This window comes from Tachysurus vachellii, chromosome 2, assembly GCF_030014155.1.
Source record: "Tachysurus vachellii isolate PV-2020 chromosome 2, HZAU_Pvac_v1, whole genome shotgun sequence".
NCBI classification, from domain to species: Eukaryota; Metazoa; Chordata; class Actinopteri; order Siluriformes; family Bagridae; genus Tachysurus; species Tachysurus vachellii.
Genome location: NC_083461.1, coordinates 28339385 through 28360216, shown reverse-complemented (window position 1 = coordinate 28360216; position 20832 = coordinate 28339385). Strand labels below are relative to the sequence as shown.

At 39.0% G+C, this 20832-nt stretch overlaps 1 protein-coding gene across 1 annotated transcript; it reads right to left on the bottom strand.

The window, feature by feature from the left end:
* Window positions 1–13085: 13085 nt before the first annotated feature.
* On the bottom strand, window positions 13086–18965 carry ltb4r (leukotriene B4 receptor). Its single transcript, XM_060864156.1, has 4 exons — window positions 18812–18965; window positions 16449–17047; window positions 15528–15804; window positions 13086–14841 (listed from the first exon to the last, which is right to left on the bottom strand). The coding sequence occupies exons 2-4, from the start codon at window positions 16955–16957 to the stop codon at window positions 14482–14484; spliced, it is 1146 nt and encodes a 381-aa protein (XP_060720139.1). The 5' UTR covers window positions 16958–17047; window positions 18812–18965; the 3' UTR covers window positions 13086–14481.
* Window positions 18966–20832: the final 1867 nt, after the last annotated feature.

The window sequence follows — 20832 nt, the reverse complement described above, 5'->3', positions numbered from 1 at the left end:
ATTGTCATCGTAGGTGCATGTCCACTGTGAGAGACATAATCTAAAAAAAAAAAATCCAGAAATCACAATGTATGATTTTTTAACTATTTATTTGTATGATACAGCTGCAAATAAGTATTTGAACACCTGTCTATCAGCTAGAATTCTGACCCTCAAAGACCTGTTAGTCTGCCTTTAAAATGTCCACCTCCACTCCATTTATTATCCTAAATTAGATGCTCCTGTTTGAGGTCGTTAGCTGCATAAAGACACCTGTCCACCCCGTACAATCAGTAAGAATCCAACTACTAACATGGCCAAGACCAAAGAGCTGTCCAAAGACACTAGAGACAAAATTGTACACCTCCACAAGGCTGGAAAGGGCTACGGGGAAATTGCCAAGCAGCTTGGTGAAAAAAGGTCCACTGTTGGAGCAATCATTAGAAAATGGAAGAAGCTAAACATGACTGTCAGTCTCCCTCGGACTGGGGCTCCATGCAAGATCTCACCTCGTGGGGTCTCAATGATTCTAAGAAAGGTGAGAAATCAGCCCAGAACTACACGGGAGGAGCTGGTCAATGACCTGAAAAGAGCTGGGACCACCGTTTCCAAGGTTACTGTTGGTAATACACTAAGACGTCATGGTTTGAAATCATGCATGGCACGGAAGGTTCCCCTGCTTAAACCAGCACATGTCCAGGCCCGTCTTAAGTTTGCCAATGACCATTTGGATGATCCAGAGAAGTCATGGGAGAAAGTCATGTGGTCAGATGAGACCAAAATAGAACTTTTTGGTCATAATTCCACTAAACATGTTTGGAGGAAGAAGAATGATGAGTACCATCCCAAGAACACCATCCCTACTGTGAAGCATGGGGGTGGTAGCATCATGCTTTGGGGGTGTTTTTCTGCACACGGGACAGGGCGACTGCACTGTATTAAGGAGAGGATGACCGGGGCCATGTATTGCGAGATTTTGGGGAACAACCTCCTTCCCTCAGTTAGAACATTGAAGATGGGTCGAGGCTGGGACCCGAAGCACACAGCCAGGATAACCAAGGAGTGGCTCTGTAAGAAGCATATCAAGGTTCTGGCATGGCCTAGCCAGTCTCCAGACCTAAACCCAATAGAGAATCTTTGGAGGGAGCTCAAACTCCATGTTTCTCAGCGACAGGCCAGAAATCTGACTGATCTAGAGAAGATCTGTGTGGAGGAGTGGGCCAAAATCCCTCCTGCAGTGTGTGCAAACCTGGTTAAAAATCTACAGGAAACGTTTGACCTCTGTAATTGCAAACAAAGGCTACTGTACCAAATATTAACATTGATTTTCTCAGGTGTTCAAATACTTATTTGCAGCTGTATCATACAAATAAATAGTTAAAAAATCATACATTTTGATTTCTGGATTTTTTTTTTTTTAGATTATGTCTCTCACAGTGGACATGCACCTACGATGACAATTTCAGACCCCTCCATGGTTTCTAAGTGGGAGAACTTGCAAAATAGCAGGGTGTTCAAATACTTATTTTCCTCACTGTATAAATAAATCTAAATAAATAAATATATATTATATAATCTCTCGCACTGAAGAGGCTATGTGCAATAATCTCATTAAAATATTCAAAGCTTGAAACGCTAACAGATTTTCAAAAGTATTTCCAGATTGTAGTTCACAATATGTAGCTTAATTCTTTACTCTCGTTGATATTAACATTTAATACTCCACTACGAGCCACATTTCCAGTTCCTTCGTAGAGATTCCTGCACGTTTTTGTACAGCAAAGGGACACAATACATATGTTTGTGGTTGTAGAGCAGAAGGTTTAGACTGACATGGACCGAGTCTCTGAACTTTTACGCTCCGTTATTCAGTCTTAATGATATGCTGAATATCGCTCAGAACATAACGGTCCAAAACTTAGCAACCATTCAGACTCATTTATCTCATTAGCATGGCATACAGAGTGATGTATACTGACCCCCATCCATACTGATTGAGTAATACCTCATAGTTTCTAGAACAATCTAGATCCTTCACTGATGCACATACATCACATGGTTAAACGTGTGCGTCTGCGTGTCTGTGTTTGTGTGTAGTACAGAGGGCCACTGCTGGGCCCCTGAGCAAGGCCCTTAACAATTAATTGCTCAGTTGTATGAATGTAAGTCATTCTAGATAAGAGCATCTAGAAATGAACCATTCTACTGGTAACTACAAAAAATAGAAACTGGATAATCGATAAAAATACAATAAGATCTTTAGAAATATCACCATCATGTATAATAATATTATAGTTACTCATATAGAACTTACACAACATAATTCAGATAATAATCTTATAGAAACTTGAACCTTAAAAATACAATAGAAATCCAGAAGTGATTCAAATATGGTTTGGATTTCAGCATTTAAAAATTCAACAATTTGTAACCCAAATAGAAAAAAAAAAACATGGAGGATTTATTATGAACTATAGACGTTCCCACTTGGCTTCAGGTTAGATATTGAAAACAACTTTGGGGTTAATTTTCCTGTCAAAATGTAAATTTTCTGCTTATTATTATTATTATTATTATTATTATTATTATTTATACAGATTTACAGGTCAATCTGTTTTCTTGAATTACTTGAACCCGACTCAGCATTTGATGAAAATTTCATTCCCCCAAAATATTATAAAGTATTAAATAAAACCTACTCATCTAAAACTTATAAAATGTGTTAGTTTCTAATATATTATTTAGATCAACTTTATATTTTAGTTCAATAATAATTATTTCCAGGTATATCCCAAACCTTTGAAGTGCAGTGATTTTTTTTTTGCACACTTGGTGAATGATTGTAAACACATTTCAGAGTTTTTTAGGACTCCGTATTTATTTCTAATCCTTTGCAGGACACTGTAATATACAGCAGTTTACTTGGAAGGTAGCGTTGATTTCAGCTCAAGAGAGAAATAACAGGAAATTTTTATTCTCGTCTGGACAAAAACTAACATTTTTTCTACACACGCTCAGTACTGTGGGGCTTTCTTTTCGGTAGGAAGGCGACTCACTCGGTTCATCATCATAATCATCATCATCATCATCATCATCATCATGACAGAGATAGGATTTAACGCTAACGCCTCACACTCATCACTGAATGTGTACAGATATACATATACACACACTGGATCATGTAACTTGTGTAAAAGAAAAGAGTCTATGTATCAATGCAAAAGTATGTAATAAATGAAATAAAGGTAAATATAATGAAAACTGGTTGGTTTAAGGAACTACTTTAATTATGCACAATTTTCCAACAATGAGTTAACAAAGAAGAGAGGATTAACTGCCCTGTGCTCACACTAGAGGGTGACAAGTGACCAGTTTTCTGCTAGACATACCGTTAAACTGTTAAAGAAGCAGAAAGAAACACAGAGACGTGCAGCTTAACCACTACTATAGTGTTAAACAGACTTATGAGACGTTTTCACTTCAATTAAAATAAATAATTATGTTGTGTCGGTGCATCTGATCTAAAGCGAGTCAGGACTCTGTTGTTCTTTCAGTGTGTTTTAGACATGTGTTTGTGCCTATGTTGAGAATCTTACACTGAATTTTAGTGTTGAAGAGAATCTGAGCTGCTTTTTATAGGAACAAACACTTTAAGCGTCTCAGAGAGCAGAAATGGGTTTTATATCAACATTTACTCTGAAGATACAAACATCTGTGTGGGGAAAATAATTTCCCCAAAAAAAAATTTTTGTATTTTGGATCTTTTCTATGAATCTATCACCTCTAGTATTGTAGAGAAAAACAGAAATAGTGATGAAACCAATGAGACACGAGGAAGACATTCAATCATCAACATGGACAATTTAGAGAAGTTAAAAAAACCAAATATTCAATAGTGAAATGTAATAAAATGTATGACAGTAATAGTTTAGTGTGATTTTTCTATACAAGTGATCTTGGATTTTCCTGAAAACAGAAATATTCTGGGTTACCTGACTGATGTTACAACTTCTTTTTTACCTTTGTGGAAGTTTGTGGTTTTTCAGACTAGTGTTGTTTCTTCAGCTCATGAATTTGTAACAGTAACAGGATGTAATGCCTCATTGCCTGATCTTTTGCCTTAACGCTAGGTCTGTGTAACAACGCTCAGCTCCGCGGACGGAAACTTTTCGAATAATACTGCATTTGCAAAGGTGACCGCTTGTGTGAAGCTGAGAGAACTTTCATGTGCTGGTTCAGAGGTGTGAAATAAAACTGCAAAGGCAAGAAAACATACATAACAAAACAACCAAGCCACAGACGCAAGTGCTGAGCCAGTCAGAGAAAAGGAAATCCACAGAATAAAGAACCAAAGAAGTAAAGACAAAAAACAAACCACAACTTCCATCTCAGAGGGCTAAATCTTCAGCACTGGCTTGAATGGAGAAGCCCCCGAGACCGACAAGCCTGATCCTGTGTTAAACTGCAGGCCTGATATATCATTAAAACCTACTTTATACTGGATCATCTGCTAGTTACATTCTGCTGCTAATTAAAATAAAATTAATTAGTTAATTTAAAAAAATTAATTGGGGGGGACACGGACGGACTACATAGCAGCTACTAAGACAAAGACAAGTCGGAAAACAGAAAAACCTACCTGGAAAACCTTTAAACTCAAGTAAACAAAGTGCAAACTCAAGATGAGAAGCAAGAAGAGAGAAAAGAAGAGAGAAAAAGACAAGCGACAGTTACTGTTATTATAGTATCAATCTGTTGTAGGAAAATAATCAGTGATGGATCAGCGTGATGAAGAAAAGTTCTCTCTCTATCTCTCTCTCACTCTCTCTCACTCTGTCTCTCTCTCTCTCTGTCTATCTCTCTCTCTCTCTCACTCTCTCTCACCTGCTTTCTTTTGTGGTTTCAGAGGAACCTCAGTCTAGAACAACAGCGACTCTTTTTTGTATGAAAAAGCAAATACGAGAAAACAGCAAAGCTCATAAAAAATTAAAAAGCTGACTAAATAATTGTAATATATTACATTTAATAATCAGTTATTACATTTTTTGAGATGAAGAAAACAAAACTTGACTGAAAAAAAAACAAAGGAATACTCTCTCTCATTTTCTACTGCTTATCCGAACTACCTCGGTCACGGGGAGCCTGTGCCTATCTCAGGCGTCATTGGGCGTCAAGGCAGGATACACCCTGGACGGAGTGCCAACCCATCACAGGGCACACACACTCTCATTCACTCACGCAATCACACACTACGGACAATTTTCCAGAGATGTGAATCAACCTACCATGCATGTCTTTGGACCGGGGGAGGAAACCGGAGTACCCGGAGGAAACCCCCGAGGCACGGGGAGAACATGCAAACTCCACACACACAAGGCGGAGGCGGGAATCGAACCCCCAACCCTGGAGGTGTGAGGCGAACGTGCTAACCACTAAGCCACCGTTCCCCACCAAAGGAATACTAAAAACTAAAAAAATACAAACTTAAAGGATGTAAGTAAGTACAAAAAAACTACACGGAACCATTTTCTACCGCTTATCCGAACTACCTCGGGTCACGGGGAGCCTGTGCCTATCTCAGGCGTCATCGGGCATCAAGGCAGGATACACCCTGGACGGAGTGCCAACCCATCACAAGGCACACACACACTCTCATTCACTCACACACTCACACACTAGGGACAATTTTCCAGAGATGCCAATCAACCTACCATGCATGTCTTTGGACCGGGGGAGGAAACCGGAGTACCCGGAGGAAACCCCCAAGGCACGGGGAGAACATGCAAACTCCACACACACAAGGTGGAGGCGGGAATCGAACCCCGACCCTGGAGGTGTGAGGTGAACGTGCTAACCACTAAGCCACCGTGCCCCAGGAAAAATACACATTTGGAAATAAAAATTATAAAAAGTGAATAAATACATGATTATAAAATTTGAGGAAAAGAACTAATAAAAATTTTAAAACATAATAATAATAATAATAATAATAATAATAATAATAATAATAATAATAACAACGGAACGGAAACTTTTCGAATAATACTGCATTTGCAAAGGTGACCGCTTGTGTGAAGCTGACAGAACTTTCATGTGCTGGTTCAGAGGTGTGAAATAAAACTGCAAAGGCAAGAAAACATACAGAACAAAACAACCAAGCCACAGACGCAAGTGCTGAGCCAGTCAGAGAAAAGGAAATCCACAGAATAAAGAACCAAAGAAGTAAAGACAAAAAACAAACCACAACTTCCATCTCAGAGGGCTAAATCTTCAGCACTGGCTTGAATGGAGAAGCCCCCGAGACCGACAAGCCTGATCCTGTGTTAAACTGCAGGCCTGATATATCATTAAAACCTACTTTATACTGGATCATCTGCTAGTTACATTCTGCTGCTAATTAAAATAAAATTAATTAGTTAATTTAAAAAAATTAATTGGGGGGGACACGGACGGACTACATAGCAGCTACTAAGACAAAGACAAGTCGGAAAACAGAAAAACCTACCTGGAAAACCTTTAAACTCAAGTAAACAAAGTGCAAACTCAAGATGAGAAGCAAGAAGAGAGAAAAGAAGAGAGAAAAAGACAAGCGACAGTTACTGTTATTATAGTATCAATCTGTTGTAGGAAAATAATCAGTGATGGATCAGCGTGATGAAGAAAAGTTCTCTCTCTATCTCTCTCTCACTCTCTCTCACTCTGTCTCTCTCTCTCTCTGTCTATCTCTCTCTCTCTCTCACTCTCTCTCACCTGCTTTCTTTTGTGGTTTCAGAGGAACCTCAGTCTAGAACAACAGCGACTCTTTTTTGTATGAAAAAGCAAATACGAGAAAACAGCAAAGCTCATAAAAAATTAAAAAGCTGACTAAATAATTGTAATATATTACATTTAATAATCAGTTATTACATTTTTTGAGATGAAGAAAACAAAACTTGACTGAAAAAAAAACAAAGGAATACTCTCTCTCATTTTCTACTGCTTATCCGAACTACCTCGGTCACGGGGAGCCTGTGCCTATCTCAGGCGTCATTGGGCGTCAAGGCAGGATACACCCTGGACGGAGTGCCAACCCATCACAGGGCACACACACTCTCATTCACTCACGCAATCACACACTACGGACAATTTTCCAGAGATGTGAATCAACCTACCATGCATGTCTTTGGACCGGGGGAGGAAACCGGAGTACCCGGAGGAAACCCCCGAGGCACGGGGAGAACATGCAAACTCCACACACACAAGGCGGAGGCGGGAATCGAACCCCCAACCCTGGAGGTGTGAGGCGAACGTGCTAACCACTAAGCCACCGTTCCCCACCAAAGGAATACTAAAAACTAAAAAAATACAAACTTAAAGGATGTAAGTAAGTACAAAAAAACTACACGGAACCATTTTCTACCGCTTATCCGAACTACCTCGGGTCACGGGGAGCCTGTGCCTATCTCAGGCGTCATCGGGCATCAAGGCAGGATACACCCTGGACGGAGTGCCAACCCATCACAAGGCACACACACACTCTCATTCACTCACACACTCACACACTAGGGACAATTTTCCAGAGATGCCAATCAACCTACCATGCATGTCTTTGGACCGGGGGAGGAAACCGGAGTACCCGGAGGAAACCCCCAAGGCACGGGGAGAACATGCAAACTCCACACACACAAGGTGGAGGCGGGAATCGAACCCCGACCCTGGAGGTGTGAGGTGAACGTGCTAACCACTAAGCCACCGTGCCCCAGGAAAAATACACATTTGGAAATAAAAATTATAAAAAGTGAATAAATACATGATTATAAAATTTGAGGAAAAGAACTAATAAAAATTTTAAAACATAATAATAATAATAATAATAATAATAATAATAATAATAATAACGGAACGGAAACTTTTCGAATAATACTGCATTTGCAAAGGTGACCGCTTGTGTGAAGCTGACAGAACTTTCATGTGCTGGTTCAGAGGTGTGAAATAAAACTGCAAAGGCAAGAAAACATACAGAACAAAACAACCAAGCCACAGACGCAAGTGCTGAGCCAGTCAGAGAAAAGGAAATCCACAGAATAAAGAACCAAAGAAGTAAAGACAAAAAACAAACCACAACTTCCATCTCAGAGGGCTAAATCTTCAGCACTGGCTTGAATGGAGAAGCCCCCGAGACCGACAAGCCTGATCCTGTGTTAAACTGCAGGCCTGATATATCATTAAAAGCTACTTTATACTGGATCATCTGCTAGTTACATTCTGCTGCTAATTAAAATAAAATTAATTAGTTAATTTAAAAAAATTAATTAGGGTGCTCGGTGGCTTAGTGGTTAGCACGTTCGCCTCACACCTCCAGGGTCGGGGTTCGATTCCCACCTCCACCTTGTGTGTGTGGAGTTTGCATGTTCTCCCCGTGCCTCGGGGGTTTCCTCCGGGTACTCCGGTTTCCTCCCCCGGTCCAAAGACATGCATGGTAGGTTGATTGGCATTTCTGGAAAATTGTCCGTAGTGTGTGATTGTGTGAGTGAATGAGAGTGTGTGTGTGTGCCCTGCGATGGATTGGCACTCCGTCCAGGGTGTATCCTGCCTTGATGCCCGATGACGCCTGAGATAGGCACAGGCTCCCCGTGACCCGAGGTAGTTCGGATAAGCGGTAGAAGATGAATGAATGAAAAAAATTAATTGGGGGGGACACGGACGGACTACATAGCAGCTACTAAGACAAAGACAAGTCGGAAAACAGAAAAACCTACCTGGAAAACCTTTAAACTCAAGTAAACAAAGTGCAAACTCAAGATGAGAAGCAAGAAGAGAGAAAAGAAGAGAGAAAAAGACAAGCGACAGTTACTGTTATTATAGTATCAATCTGTTGTAGGAAAATAATCAGTGATGGATCAGCGTGATGAAGAAAAGTTCTCTCTCTATCTCTCTCTCACTCTCTCTCACTCTGTCTCTCTCTCTCTCTCTCTGTCTCTCTCACTCTCTCTCTCTCTCTCTCTCACCTGCTTTCTTTTGTGGTTTCAGAGGAACCTCAATCTAGAACAACAGCGACTCTTTTTTGTATGAAAAAGCAAATACGAGAAAACAGCAAAGCTCATAAAAAATTAAAAAGCTGACTAAATAATTGTAATATATTACATTTAATAATCAGTTATTACATTTTTTGAGATGAAGAAAACAAAACTTGACAGAAAAAAAACAAAGGAATACTCTCTCTCATTTTCTACTGCTTATCCGAACTACCTCGGTCACGGGGAGCCTGTCCCTATCTCAGGCGTCATTGGGCGTCAAGGCAGGATACACCCTGGACGGAGTGCCAACCCATCGCAGGGCACACACACACACACACACACTCTCTCATTCACTCACGCAATCACACACTATGGACAATTTTCCAGAGATGCGAATCAACCTACCATGCATGTCTTTGGACCGGGGGAGGAAACCGGAGTACCCGGAGGCACGGGGAGAACATGCAAACTCCACACACACAAGGCGGAGGTGGGAATCGAACCCCCAACCCTGGAGGTGTGAGGCGAACGTGCTAACCACTAAGCCACCGTGCCCCCCCAAAGGAATACTAAAAACTAAAAAAATACAAACTTAAAGGATGTAAGTACAAAAAAACTACAAGAAACTAGAAATTCAGGAAAAATACACATTTGGAAAAAAAAAAGATAAAAAGAGAATAAATACATGATTATAAAATTTAAGGAAAAGAACTAATAAAAATTTTAAAACATAATAATAATAATAATAATAATAATAATAATAATAATAATAATAATACTTAAAGCTGCAAGCAGCATTTCCCGGGTTCAAGCGTTTAAGGCCTTTAGGGAGTTTAAGGCCTTAAAGGATTTTCACATACACAAAGTGACCCGCAAGTTACAGAGGGTGCCACAATATATGTCATGTCATGCTACATATGTCATGCTACCTACTTTATACTGGATCATCTGCTAGTTACATTCTGCTGCTAATTAAAATAAAATTAATTAGTTAATTTAAAAAAATTAATTGGGGGGGACACGGACGGACTACATAGCAGCTACTAAGACAAAGACAAGTCGGAAAACAGAAAAACCTACCTGGAAAACCTTTAAACTCAAGTAAACAAAGTGCAAACTCAAGATGAGAAGCAAGAAGAGAGAAAAGAAGAGAGAAAAAGACAAGCGACAGTTACTGTTATTATAGTATCAATCTGTTGTAGGAAAATAATCAGTGATGGATCAGCGTGATGAAGAAAAGTTCTCTCTCTATCTCTCTCTCACTCTCTCTCACTCTGTCTGAAGAGAGAAAAGAAGAGAGAAAAAGACAAGCGACAGTTACTGTTATTATAGTATCAATCTGTTGTAGGAAAATAATCAGTGATGGATCAGCGTGATGAAGAAAAGTTCTCTCTCTATCTCTCTCACTCTCTTTCACTCTGTCTCTCTCTCTCTCTCTCTGTCTCTCTCACTCTCTCTCTCTCTCTCTCTCACCTGCTTTCTTTTGTGGTTTCAGAGGAACCTCAATCTAGAACAACAGCGACTCTTTTTTGTATGAAAAAGCAAATACGAGAAAACAGCAAAGCTCATAAAAAATTAAAAAGCTGACTAAATAATTGTAATATATTACATTTAATAATCAGTTATTACATTTTTTGAGATGAAGAAAACAAAACTTGACAGAAAAAAAACAAAGGAATACTCTCTCTCATTTTCTACTGCTTATCCGAACTACCTCGGTCACGGGGAGCCTGTGCCTATCTCAGGCGTCATTGGGCGTCAAGGCAGGATACACCCTGGACGGAGTGCCAACCCATCGCAGGGCACACACACACACACACACACACACACACACACTCTCTCATTCACTCACGCAATCACACACTACGGACAATTTTCCAGAGATGCGAATCAACCTACCATGCATGTCTTTGGACCGGGGGAGGAAACCGGAGTACCCGGAGGCACGGGGAGAACATGCAAACTCCACACACACAAGGCGGAGGTGGGAATCGAACCCCCAACCCTGGAGGTGTGAGGCGAACGTGCTAACCACTAAGCCACCGTGCCCCCCCAAAGGAATACTAAAAACTAAAAAAATACAAACTTAAAGGATGTAAGTACAAAAAAACTACAAGAAACTAGAAATTCAGGAAAAATACACATTTGGAAAAAAAAAGATAAAAAGAGAATAAATACATGATTATAAAATTTAAGGAAAAGAACTAATAAAAATTTTAAAACATAATAATAATAATAATAATAATAATAATAATAATAATAATAATAATAATAATACTTAAAGCTGCAAGCAGCATTTCCCGGGTTCAAGCGTTTAAGGCCTTTAGGGAGTTTAAGGCCTTAAAGGATTTTCACATACACAAAGTGACCCGCAAGTTACAGAGGGTGCCACAATATATGTCATGTCATGCTACATATGTCATGCTACAGAGGGTGCCACAATATATGTCATGTGAAGTACTCACCCGTCCAGTTTTCCCTAGAATAAACAGTCATATCCATAAAGCGAAGAAACACAAGCACCCAGATGCAGAACGAGTGACCCGCAAGTCATTTCCTGAAGAAAATGTGAATGTGCTTGCACGTGGCAAATTCCCCTCATCGTGCTGAGTGTTTTGATATGTCACATGTCCATGTTGTGCTAACTGTTTTGATTTCGCTCATTTTGGGGGCGGGGCTACACGTGACGTCAGTTCCCCTCATCGTGCTGAGTGTTTTGATATATGACATGTCCATGTTGTGTTAACTTTTTGATTTCGCTAATTTTGGGGGCGGGGCTACACTTGACATCATAATACCCGCGAGAATCAGAATCTTTCTCAGAATCAGAATCTTTGCACAAAATTGGGTTTTTGGACTGTTGGTGGCGCTAGAGGGCTTTTTTTTTAAAAAAATGGCTGTTTTTAGTGATTTTTCCGTTATAGCACCACCAAGTGGCCAATCGCCGCGGTTTTTGAACTGTGACCTCAGTTTGACCTCTTTCACATGTGTCCCAAGTTTGGTGTTGATAGCTCATTTAGTTCTTGAGTTATTGACATTTTAGTAAAACTGGCTCCTCACAGTCCAAACGTTTTGGGGCCCCTTAAGGACCCTGAATCAAAATTTTGACTTTTTCGAAGATTATTGACATTGAGACTCCAGAGAATATTACTGCACTGGATTGGTCTCGACCAGGCGAAAAACCTAGGACTAGTTAGCAAAAGTAGGTTTCGGACAAAATGCACTATAGCGAAAAACTTTTCAATGGGGAATGAAATTGGAGATATACGTTTTTTAAGTCATGAGCCAAGGATTCCAATGATATAAAGCACTTGAGATTTGAACATACGGTTTAGGGGTTATGGGCACAAACGCGTTGAGGGGCGCTGAAGCGCCCCAAATTGTCCGATTCCGCTGAGACCTTGGCCCTGAGTAACTGTGACCAGTACTACCATCTGACCAAGTTTGAGCTCTCTAGGCCTTACGGTTTGGGCTGCACGACCGTTTCTAGGGCGGAATAATAATAATAATAATAATAATAATAATAATAATAATAATAATAATAATAATAAAAAAATCTGAGCAAATACAATAGTGTTCCAGCACTTCGCGCTTGAACCCTAATAATAATAATAATAATAATAAAAATCCTAACAAAAACAATAGGTTTCCAGCACTTCGCGCTTGAACCCTAATAATAATAATAATAATAAAAATCCCTAATAATAATTGAACCCTAATAATAAAAACTGGAAAGGAAAAAGCATAAAATTGAGTGGAAAAAACCCTAAAAAAAGAAATTGTTTCTACCTGTTTACTCCCATGACATTTTACATTTTTAATCTGTTTATTATCAGAATTATTTTGATCATCCATCAAACACGTCCCTCTGATGGAGATGTTACTACAAATGTGCTAAAAAAATCATGATTTAAATCTGTTTATTTCAGAAAATCAGTAATCAGCTAATTCGATAAAAAGATATAAAAAAGTCTTCCCCGGGCGAAGTGTGAAGTTTTCTCACATGTTCTTCTGTATCAGAGATGTTCATCAGCTCTCTAACGTTTTACATGAATTATTTTACCACAAGTCCACAGCCATCGATCCAAAGACATTGATAAGAGAAGATGATTAGATCCTGCAGCTTTTATTTTTTATTAAATAATCTCAGGCACTCAGGCAAGTCATCAGTTAGCTCCCATAACAAAAAAAAGAGATAAGAAATTTGAAATATGAAACACGTCAAAAACATAACTACACGTTACAGGAATATATTCTTCATTCAAAAAAAAACCCAACAGTAATCATTTATCTATGTGGTGTGCAAAGTATGCTGGGAAGAGGAACAACCACAGGAACAACCTCATTTCAAACATATATTTTTCTGAATTTATTTAGAATTAATGGGAGTCTAAGGAGCCGGTTGATAAAATAAAAACAATCAACCAAAAAAAAGCAAATGCGTGTGTTTGAAGAAACCACAACGACTTTATCAGATCAAAATAAAATTTCTACACATCTGTTACACGACACCACAAACAAGTCAAAGTTACTAATATCCGGAGGAACTGCAGCAGAAGGTTACAGTCCTGAGTCATATACTGCATAAAAAGCATATCAAAGTACGTGGGGAAAAACATTTTTAAGGAAGCTCAGCTGTGGGATGTGGTAGCATAGTGGTTAAGATGTTGGATTACTGATCGGATGGTCATGAGTTTGATTCAGAGGTCCATCATGTTGCCACTGCTGGGCCCCTGAGCAAGGCCCTTAGTTGTGTAAATTGCAATAAAATGTAATGCCCCTTTTCCACCGAGGCAGTTTGAGTGCTGGTTCGGAGCCTAATTTTGAACCAGTTCTTTCTTTTTCGACAGCAAAAGCACCGGCTCTGAACCAAGAAATGTGGTTCTTAAGTAGCACCAATAATTATTACCAATAAATATTGCTGGTCTAGACTTAAGAACCGCTTGTGTCAGGGGCTGCGGGCGGGGCTTTGGGTGGGGCCACTGTTAGCGCCTTTGATAATGTACCTTAAGTATACTAATGTTTAATACACTTTTACTTTACCGCAAAATGATACATTATCAGCAAACATGATAGTAGGTAGCTACATGCTAAGGCTAACTTTTTTCTGTGTTAATGATAAAATAACGTTATGTACTTTCTCGATTACAACCTCCGTTTATACAGATTACATGGAGCTGCACGTACACGTTGGATTCGCCGCGTTTGGATGCAAATGTAGGTTCACAAAGCCATAAGCATTAACATTAAAGCAACATCCGCCATTGTTGTTGTGTTTGTGTTTGCCGCTGCTGCGCTAAAGTTGCCAGGACACGTGACACGTATACAGTGACGTCAGACTCGGCTCTGCGATGCTCTCTAGCCGGTGGAAAGGCAAACCGGTTCTTAGAAGGTTCGCCAGTGGAACCAACTTTGAACCAGCACCAGCACTAGCTCTGAACCAGCACCCGGTTCTTTTTTGGTGGAAAAGGGGTATAAGTCACTCTGGATAAGGGTGTCTGCAAAATCACGGCATGGTGGTAAGAGTCTTCAGCTCCTCTGTACAGTTAGGCTTCGCCCCCATTGTTTGCTCCATCTCTACACAGCTCTTCTTTCTAGACATGCCTCTCACCGACATCCTCGTGAGGACCGAGCTGCTCGTATGGATCGTGGATCGTCGTCCGGAGATGGACGAGCGGTCCGAGTTGGTTCCTTCAAACAGCCTGGCCATGAAGCCGAGGCCGGCGCGGCGGATGTGCGGGCCTCCAGCAAACACGTAGAGCACAGGGTTCACGCTGCTGCTGAAAAATGCAAACGCAGTGACGTTGGGACGAGTCGATTGAGCCACGATGTAAAGATGAGAGCGGCCCTGCAGCAGACCAATCACCTAAAAATAGAATAAAGGAGTGTATAAGATAAGATAAGACTTTATCATTCCCATGGCTACTATTATTGAGCATGACAACAAGGCCTTGAACTCAAACCTACTGAGATAAACCTCATGAAGCTGGAAGCAAGACCACGCTTCACACAGTCACACCACACAAAATGGTCTTTCTTTGAGACACTGAGATGTTTCCTTTGTCTCTCATGTTTTTTTGTAGTAACTGACGCTATTGTGAATTAAGCAGACTTCAGCTCAAGTCAGTATTATCAAATCAACCAGGATCCAGAATTCAACAATAGTAAAATTTCCTTTATAAAATGAACTGTGGATTTGAATAATAAAAACCTGCACAAACACTATGATTTATGCTACTTATGTGTATCATTACTTATGATAAAAGTAAAGTGTATATGTATGTAATATTAACAAATGAATATAAATAATAAAATAAATAAATAAATAAATAAAGCATCTCCAGAACTCTACACTAAAAATATATAATATAATCTTATAACCTTGTACATTTATTTACTACCTTACTTAAGGCCTTAAGCTCTGAGCCACCACTTCCTTTCTGCCTGGAAATAAATCACATTTTCTGTTTCTTAAGAATATTTTTTTGACGGTATGAAAGTTTTCTGTCGTATCTCTTTTGATCTGGATGTTCTCCGATTTAAAGTGTGTACCTGTAAGATGTTGATGACATGGTACGGCAGCCAGAAGACGGCGAAAGCCATGATGATGAGGAGGATGAGGAGGCTGCCCTTTACCCGGCCATGAAACATGGCGCCACGCAGGCGACAGATGACGGCGCCATAGCACAACACGATGAAGGTGAAGGGGATCAGGAAACCCAGCAGCGTCTCCATCAGGTACTGGAAGATTTCATGGTTCACGCTGTTCCAGTGGTAGGGATTGCAGAGATAAATGGAAATGTTCTTCTTCAGGTAGGGCTGCATGTTACTGGGATGAAGAGATGACATGAGGAAAAGAAATGACTTATAGTACGGTCCAGTCTTTAGGTCAAATCACCAGATTCTCAGCTATACATAAGTTATTTGATATGATGAGGATCAGGACTAAATTAGTGCAGATCCAGAGACGTGTCATAACACGATTATAACACAAGCTAAAATGTGTCATTGTACCACCAGACATGACAAAGGAATGACACACGTTGTGCTTGTGTATAGATCATCACTTTAAATGTGAGCTTGAAGATTCAATAACCATGATATGAAAATTTATAAATGTTCTCCTAGCTTTGCAAAAAATACTTACCCAGCTAGTAAGAGGCTAGTATGCTAGCTTGTATTTTTCTACATTTAAACACAACCCAGTAATGGAGTTGATTTGTCAGTGAACAGCATCCAAAAGTGTCAAAATATAATGTTTTATAACAGTTGTGAATTTAATCTAATGTCTTAAAGGTTCTATTTAAGTTGTGAAAGTATTGAGGAAGCCAGTGCTATGCTAAGAATTCTGAGCTAAACACTAATAATCTGTAAGTATACAATCGACCATCCAAGAAGACTTGAAGCATGAAAAGTCACTTAAGTCTAGGAGAGGAGGTTATCATGCTATAAAACACACACACAGATACAAACCTGCGGTAGAAGGGCATGGGCAAAGCCATGAGGAAGGCCATGATCCAGATCCCTAACATGATGATGTAGAGTGTACTCTTTTTCCTCAGCTTCTGAGACAGGAAGGGTCTGATGACGGCCAGCCAGCGGTCCAGGCTCATCAGGCAGATCAGATAAATCGATACGTACATGTTGACACAGCAGAGGTAGTGCACACTTTTGCACATACCCGTCCCAAACTCCCAGCCCTGCCCTCCAGCCAGCAGACGCAGGAACAATGGGGCGCTCAGCAGCACCAGAGCATCAGCCACAGCCAGATTCAGGACCAGGAGGCATGTAACAGAGCGATGCCGGACACGACAGAGCACTGACCACACCACAAAGAGATTCCCAGGAAAGCCAAGGAGGAAGGCAAGGACCAGGATGGTCACTCCTGCCTGTTGGGATGCTGAGAGGGGTCTGGAGGACGTCGCTGTGGAGAAGCTTGAGTTGGAGAGGTCAGGAAGAGGGCTGACAGCTACTTTAGCCATGTAGATTAGCTGATGTAGATCAAAATGGAGAGCTCGGATTGGTCTGATTGGTTAAAGATGAGGTTCGGAAAAGCAAAGTTGCCACAAATGCTGTTAAGAAATGGAAAAGTAACATCAAACACATGCTGATATCATGGATTTACTGTTTTGTGAAATTACATTCAACTTCCACTAAACAGTTACATCATGTCTCCCAGGTACCTCATGTCTCCCAGTTACCTCATGTCTCCCAGTTACCTCATGTCTCCCAGTTACATCATGTCTCCCAGGTACCTCATGTCTCCCAGTTACCTCATGTCTCCCAGTTACATCATGTCTCCCAGTTACAGAATGGCTCCCAGTTACATCTTGGCTCCCAGTTACAGAATGGCTCTAAGTTACATCTTGGCTCCCAGTTACATAATGGCTCCCAGTTACAGAATGGCTCCCAGTTACATCATGTCTCCCACTTACAGAATGGCTCCCAGTTACAGAATGGCTCTAAGTTACATCTTGGCTCCCAGTTACATAATGGCTCTATGTTACATCAAGTCTCCCAGTTACATCATGTCTCCAGTTACAGAATGGCTCCGTTACATCATGTCTCCCAGTTACATCATGTCTCCCAGTTACATAACTCTCCATGATTTAACTGTATTTTTTTTTTTTGCTAAATCAACCGCCCATCTTTCTACACTCTGAAAGTGAAAATAAAATTTGACTTGAATTCTATAAATCATTTGAGTTCACAGATGAAATAGAGGAATATGAGTTGATCTTTGAAATATATAAATCCTTAAAAACTTTAAGTTGACATTTTAAATATTTGAGTTGAAATTTGAAGTATATAAATCATTTGAGCTGACATTTGTTCATTTGCTAATAATTGGCTTTTGAAATCAATTGAGTTGAACTGTTTATAAAATTTCAGTATTATTAGAATTTATGTTTTTTTGAGATATATATTTATATATAAATATAATGTTTTAAGTATATAAAAATCATTGGCGTTTAATGTATAAAAATATTTTGAATTGGCTTTAAGTCACATTGTATACTGGTGACATGGTCTGTAGTTTAATAAATAAATAATAAAGTTATAAATTTAAATATTCTTCCACCAAAGACAGTTTACTGGAAATCAGCAGGATCAGATAAGGAGTGCCACCTTTGTTCAGTGATGACTCGCATCTCTTTGATGAATAAACGGGGAACATGAAGTTAACATAGTGAGAAGGTATCAAAGTCACAGCACTGGTATGGAGATCGAATACAAATAAAATGTGTGAACTTGATTTCTCTCCTAACACACTGAGTCATGCAACATGCAGTAAAAAGATGATTCTTTTTTTTTGTAACAGGAAGTAACAATGACAGGGTTTTTTTTTCCAAGAGTGATGAAACATAAAGACATATTTTCAAATGCATGCAGATCTGATACCATGACTAATGTTCTGTCAGAAGGGTTTAACTCTTTAGTTTGAATGATTTAAATGTAAATGGTTCAGTGCCATGGATAAAGACAAAAATCTCAGTAATCGACATTAAGCATTTCAGCGTCCGCTATGACTGTGTGAGGGTTTTTTGTTTTTTTTTTAATTATGCAGCAATTTTCTATCTCTTCTAATAATTTGGTTGTGTAATAATTTGTCAAAGCTTGTGTTTACAGACACGCGGTGAAAGAAGCGAGTTTATTTGTTGCTCTGAAAAATGAACAAACTGGTTTCAGGTGAAACCTTTGTAAAAAAAAAAAAAATTAAAAAAAAATTAAAAGACAAACTAAAAAGAGATGGTTTACTCGGGTATGGATGACTACCAACACACACACACACACACACAGAAGTGTGTACACGTCAACTCTTGCATAAATCTTACCTTCAGTAGCAGCAGCCTGTGAGAATGAAGCCTCCGTACTTCTGACTATCAGTGTCTGCGTGTGTGCCAGCTCTTTACTAACTGTAGTAATACTGTGTGACCTTTTTTCTTTCTACTTTGTTCTGTCTTTCATAAGAGACAGGAAAGTGGTGTAATACAGTACAAACCGAGACACACACACAAGGAGGAACATCTGATTTCTTCTAAATTAGTCTTGCCAGCAGCAACATCCCCCACCCACCCACACCCACACCCACTCACATTCACACACACTTCATTGTGAATAGAAAAACACCAACCAAATAATATCTACTCAGCCTTTGTCTTTTTTATATCGCAAGGCAGCCAATTCTGTATTGGGGGCCAATACTTTTGCACATTTTTTCTTTAGTCGTTCTGTATGCGATTGTTATTAGTATATTAACTGTGTTATTAACTCAGGTACTGTGGGAACTTTCTTTCTTTCTTTCTTTCTTTCTTTCTTTCTTTCTTTCTTTCTTTCTTTCTTTTCCATGTTCTTTCTTTCTCTTTCTTTCTTTCTTTCTTTCTTTCTTTCTTTTTCATGTTCTTTCTTTCTTTCTTTAATTCTTTCTTTCTTTAATTCTTTCTTTCTTTCTTTTTCATGTTCTTTCTTTCTTTCTTTCTTTCTTTCTTTCTTTCTTTCTTTCTTTCTTTCTTTCTTTCTTTCGTTCTTTCTTAGTTATTAGTATATTAACTGTGTTATTAACTCAGGTAATGTGGGAACTTTCTTTCTTTCTTTCTTTCTTTCTTTCTTTCTTTCTTTCTTTCTTTTCCATGTTCTTTCTTTCTCTTTCTTTCTTTCTTTCTTTCTTTTTCATGTTCTTTCTTTCTTTCTTTCTTTCTTTCTTTCTTTATTTCTTTCTTTAATTCTTTCTTTCTTTCTTTCTTTCTTTCTTTCTTTCTTTCTTTCTTTCTTTCTTTCTTTCTTTTTCATGTTCTTTCTTTCTTTCTTTCTTTCTTTCTTTCTTTCTTTCTTTCTTTCTTTCTTTCTTTTCCATGTTCTTTCTTTCTCTTTCTTTCTTTCTTTCTTTTTCATGTTCTTTCTTTCTTTCTTTAATTCTTTCTTTCTTTAATTCTTTCTTTCTTTCTTTCTTTTTCATGTTCTTTCTTTCTTTCTTTCTTTCTTTCTTTCTTTCTTTCTTTCGTTCTTTCTTTCTTTCTTTCTTTCTTTCTTTTCCATGTTCTTTCTTTCTTTTTCATGTTCTTTCTTTCTTTCTTTCTTTCTTTAATTCTTTCTTTCTTTAATTCTTTCTTTCTTTCTTTCTTTCTTTTTCATGTTCTTTCTTTCTTTCTTTCTTTCTTTCTTTCTTTCTTTCTTTCTTTCATTCTTTCTTAGTTATTAGTATATTAACTGTGTTATTAACTCAGGTAATGTGGGAACTCAGGAAACTCAGAAAGCATCACAAAACCCCCACAGATCTAATCATAGATTTCAGGAAATTATCTGTTTGACCTGTAAAATTTCACAAGCTTCTTATCAGATAACAAATTAACTGACAACATCTTCCAATAACAATCAAATCTTTTTTCTCTGATGTTCACTGATGTAGTTTGTATCGTTAAACCTGTGCATGCTGAAATATTAATGCTGCGCTAATCTGAGAGCTAGTCTGTAGCTGGCGATTCAGTGTTAGTGTACCGTCTGAAGTTAGCGCTTGTCTAACATGCTGAAGTCACAGTGAGATGTTGTTGTTGTTGTTGTTGTTGTTGTTGCTCATGTTGTCAGTTTAAAATCGTTGTTGCAGTTTGTGGCTGAGCGAATCTAAACCATCTGTAGCCACCAAGCGCTAGCCCTTTCCCTTATGTCTAAATAATTATTTGTACTATTTAGTTGAGCCGCGTTGCCTTGTGCAGCGCGGAATCCTCTGTTGTCATTTGCTGTTGTCTTTGTCTGCTGTGTTCGTTCTCCTGTTTTATGTCTTTTAGTTATTAAATCCCTGTTTTCATTAAGCTGTCCTGCATTTGGGTCCATTTTTACCCCGCGTCTCGTGACTCTTTCT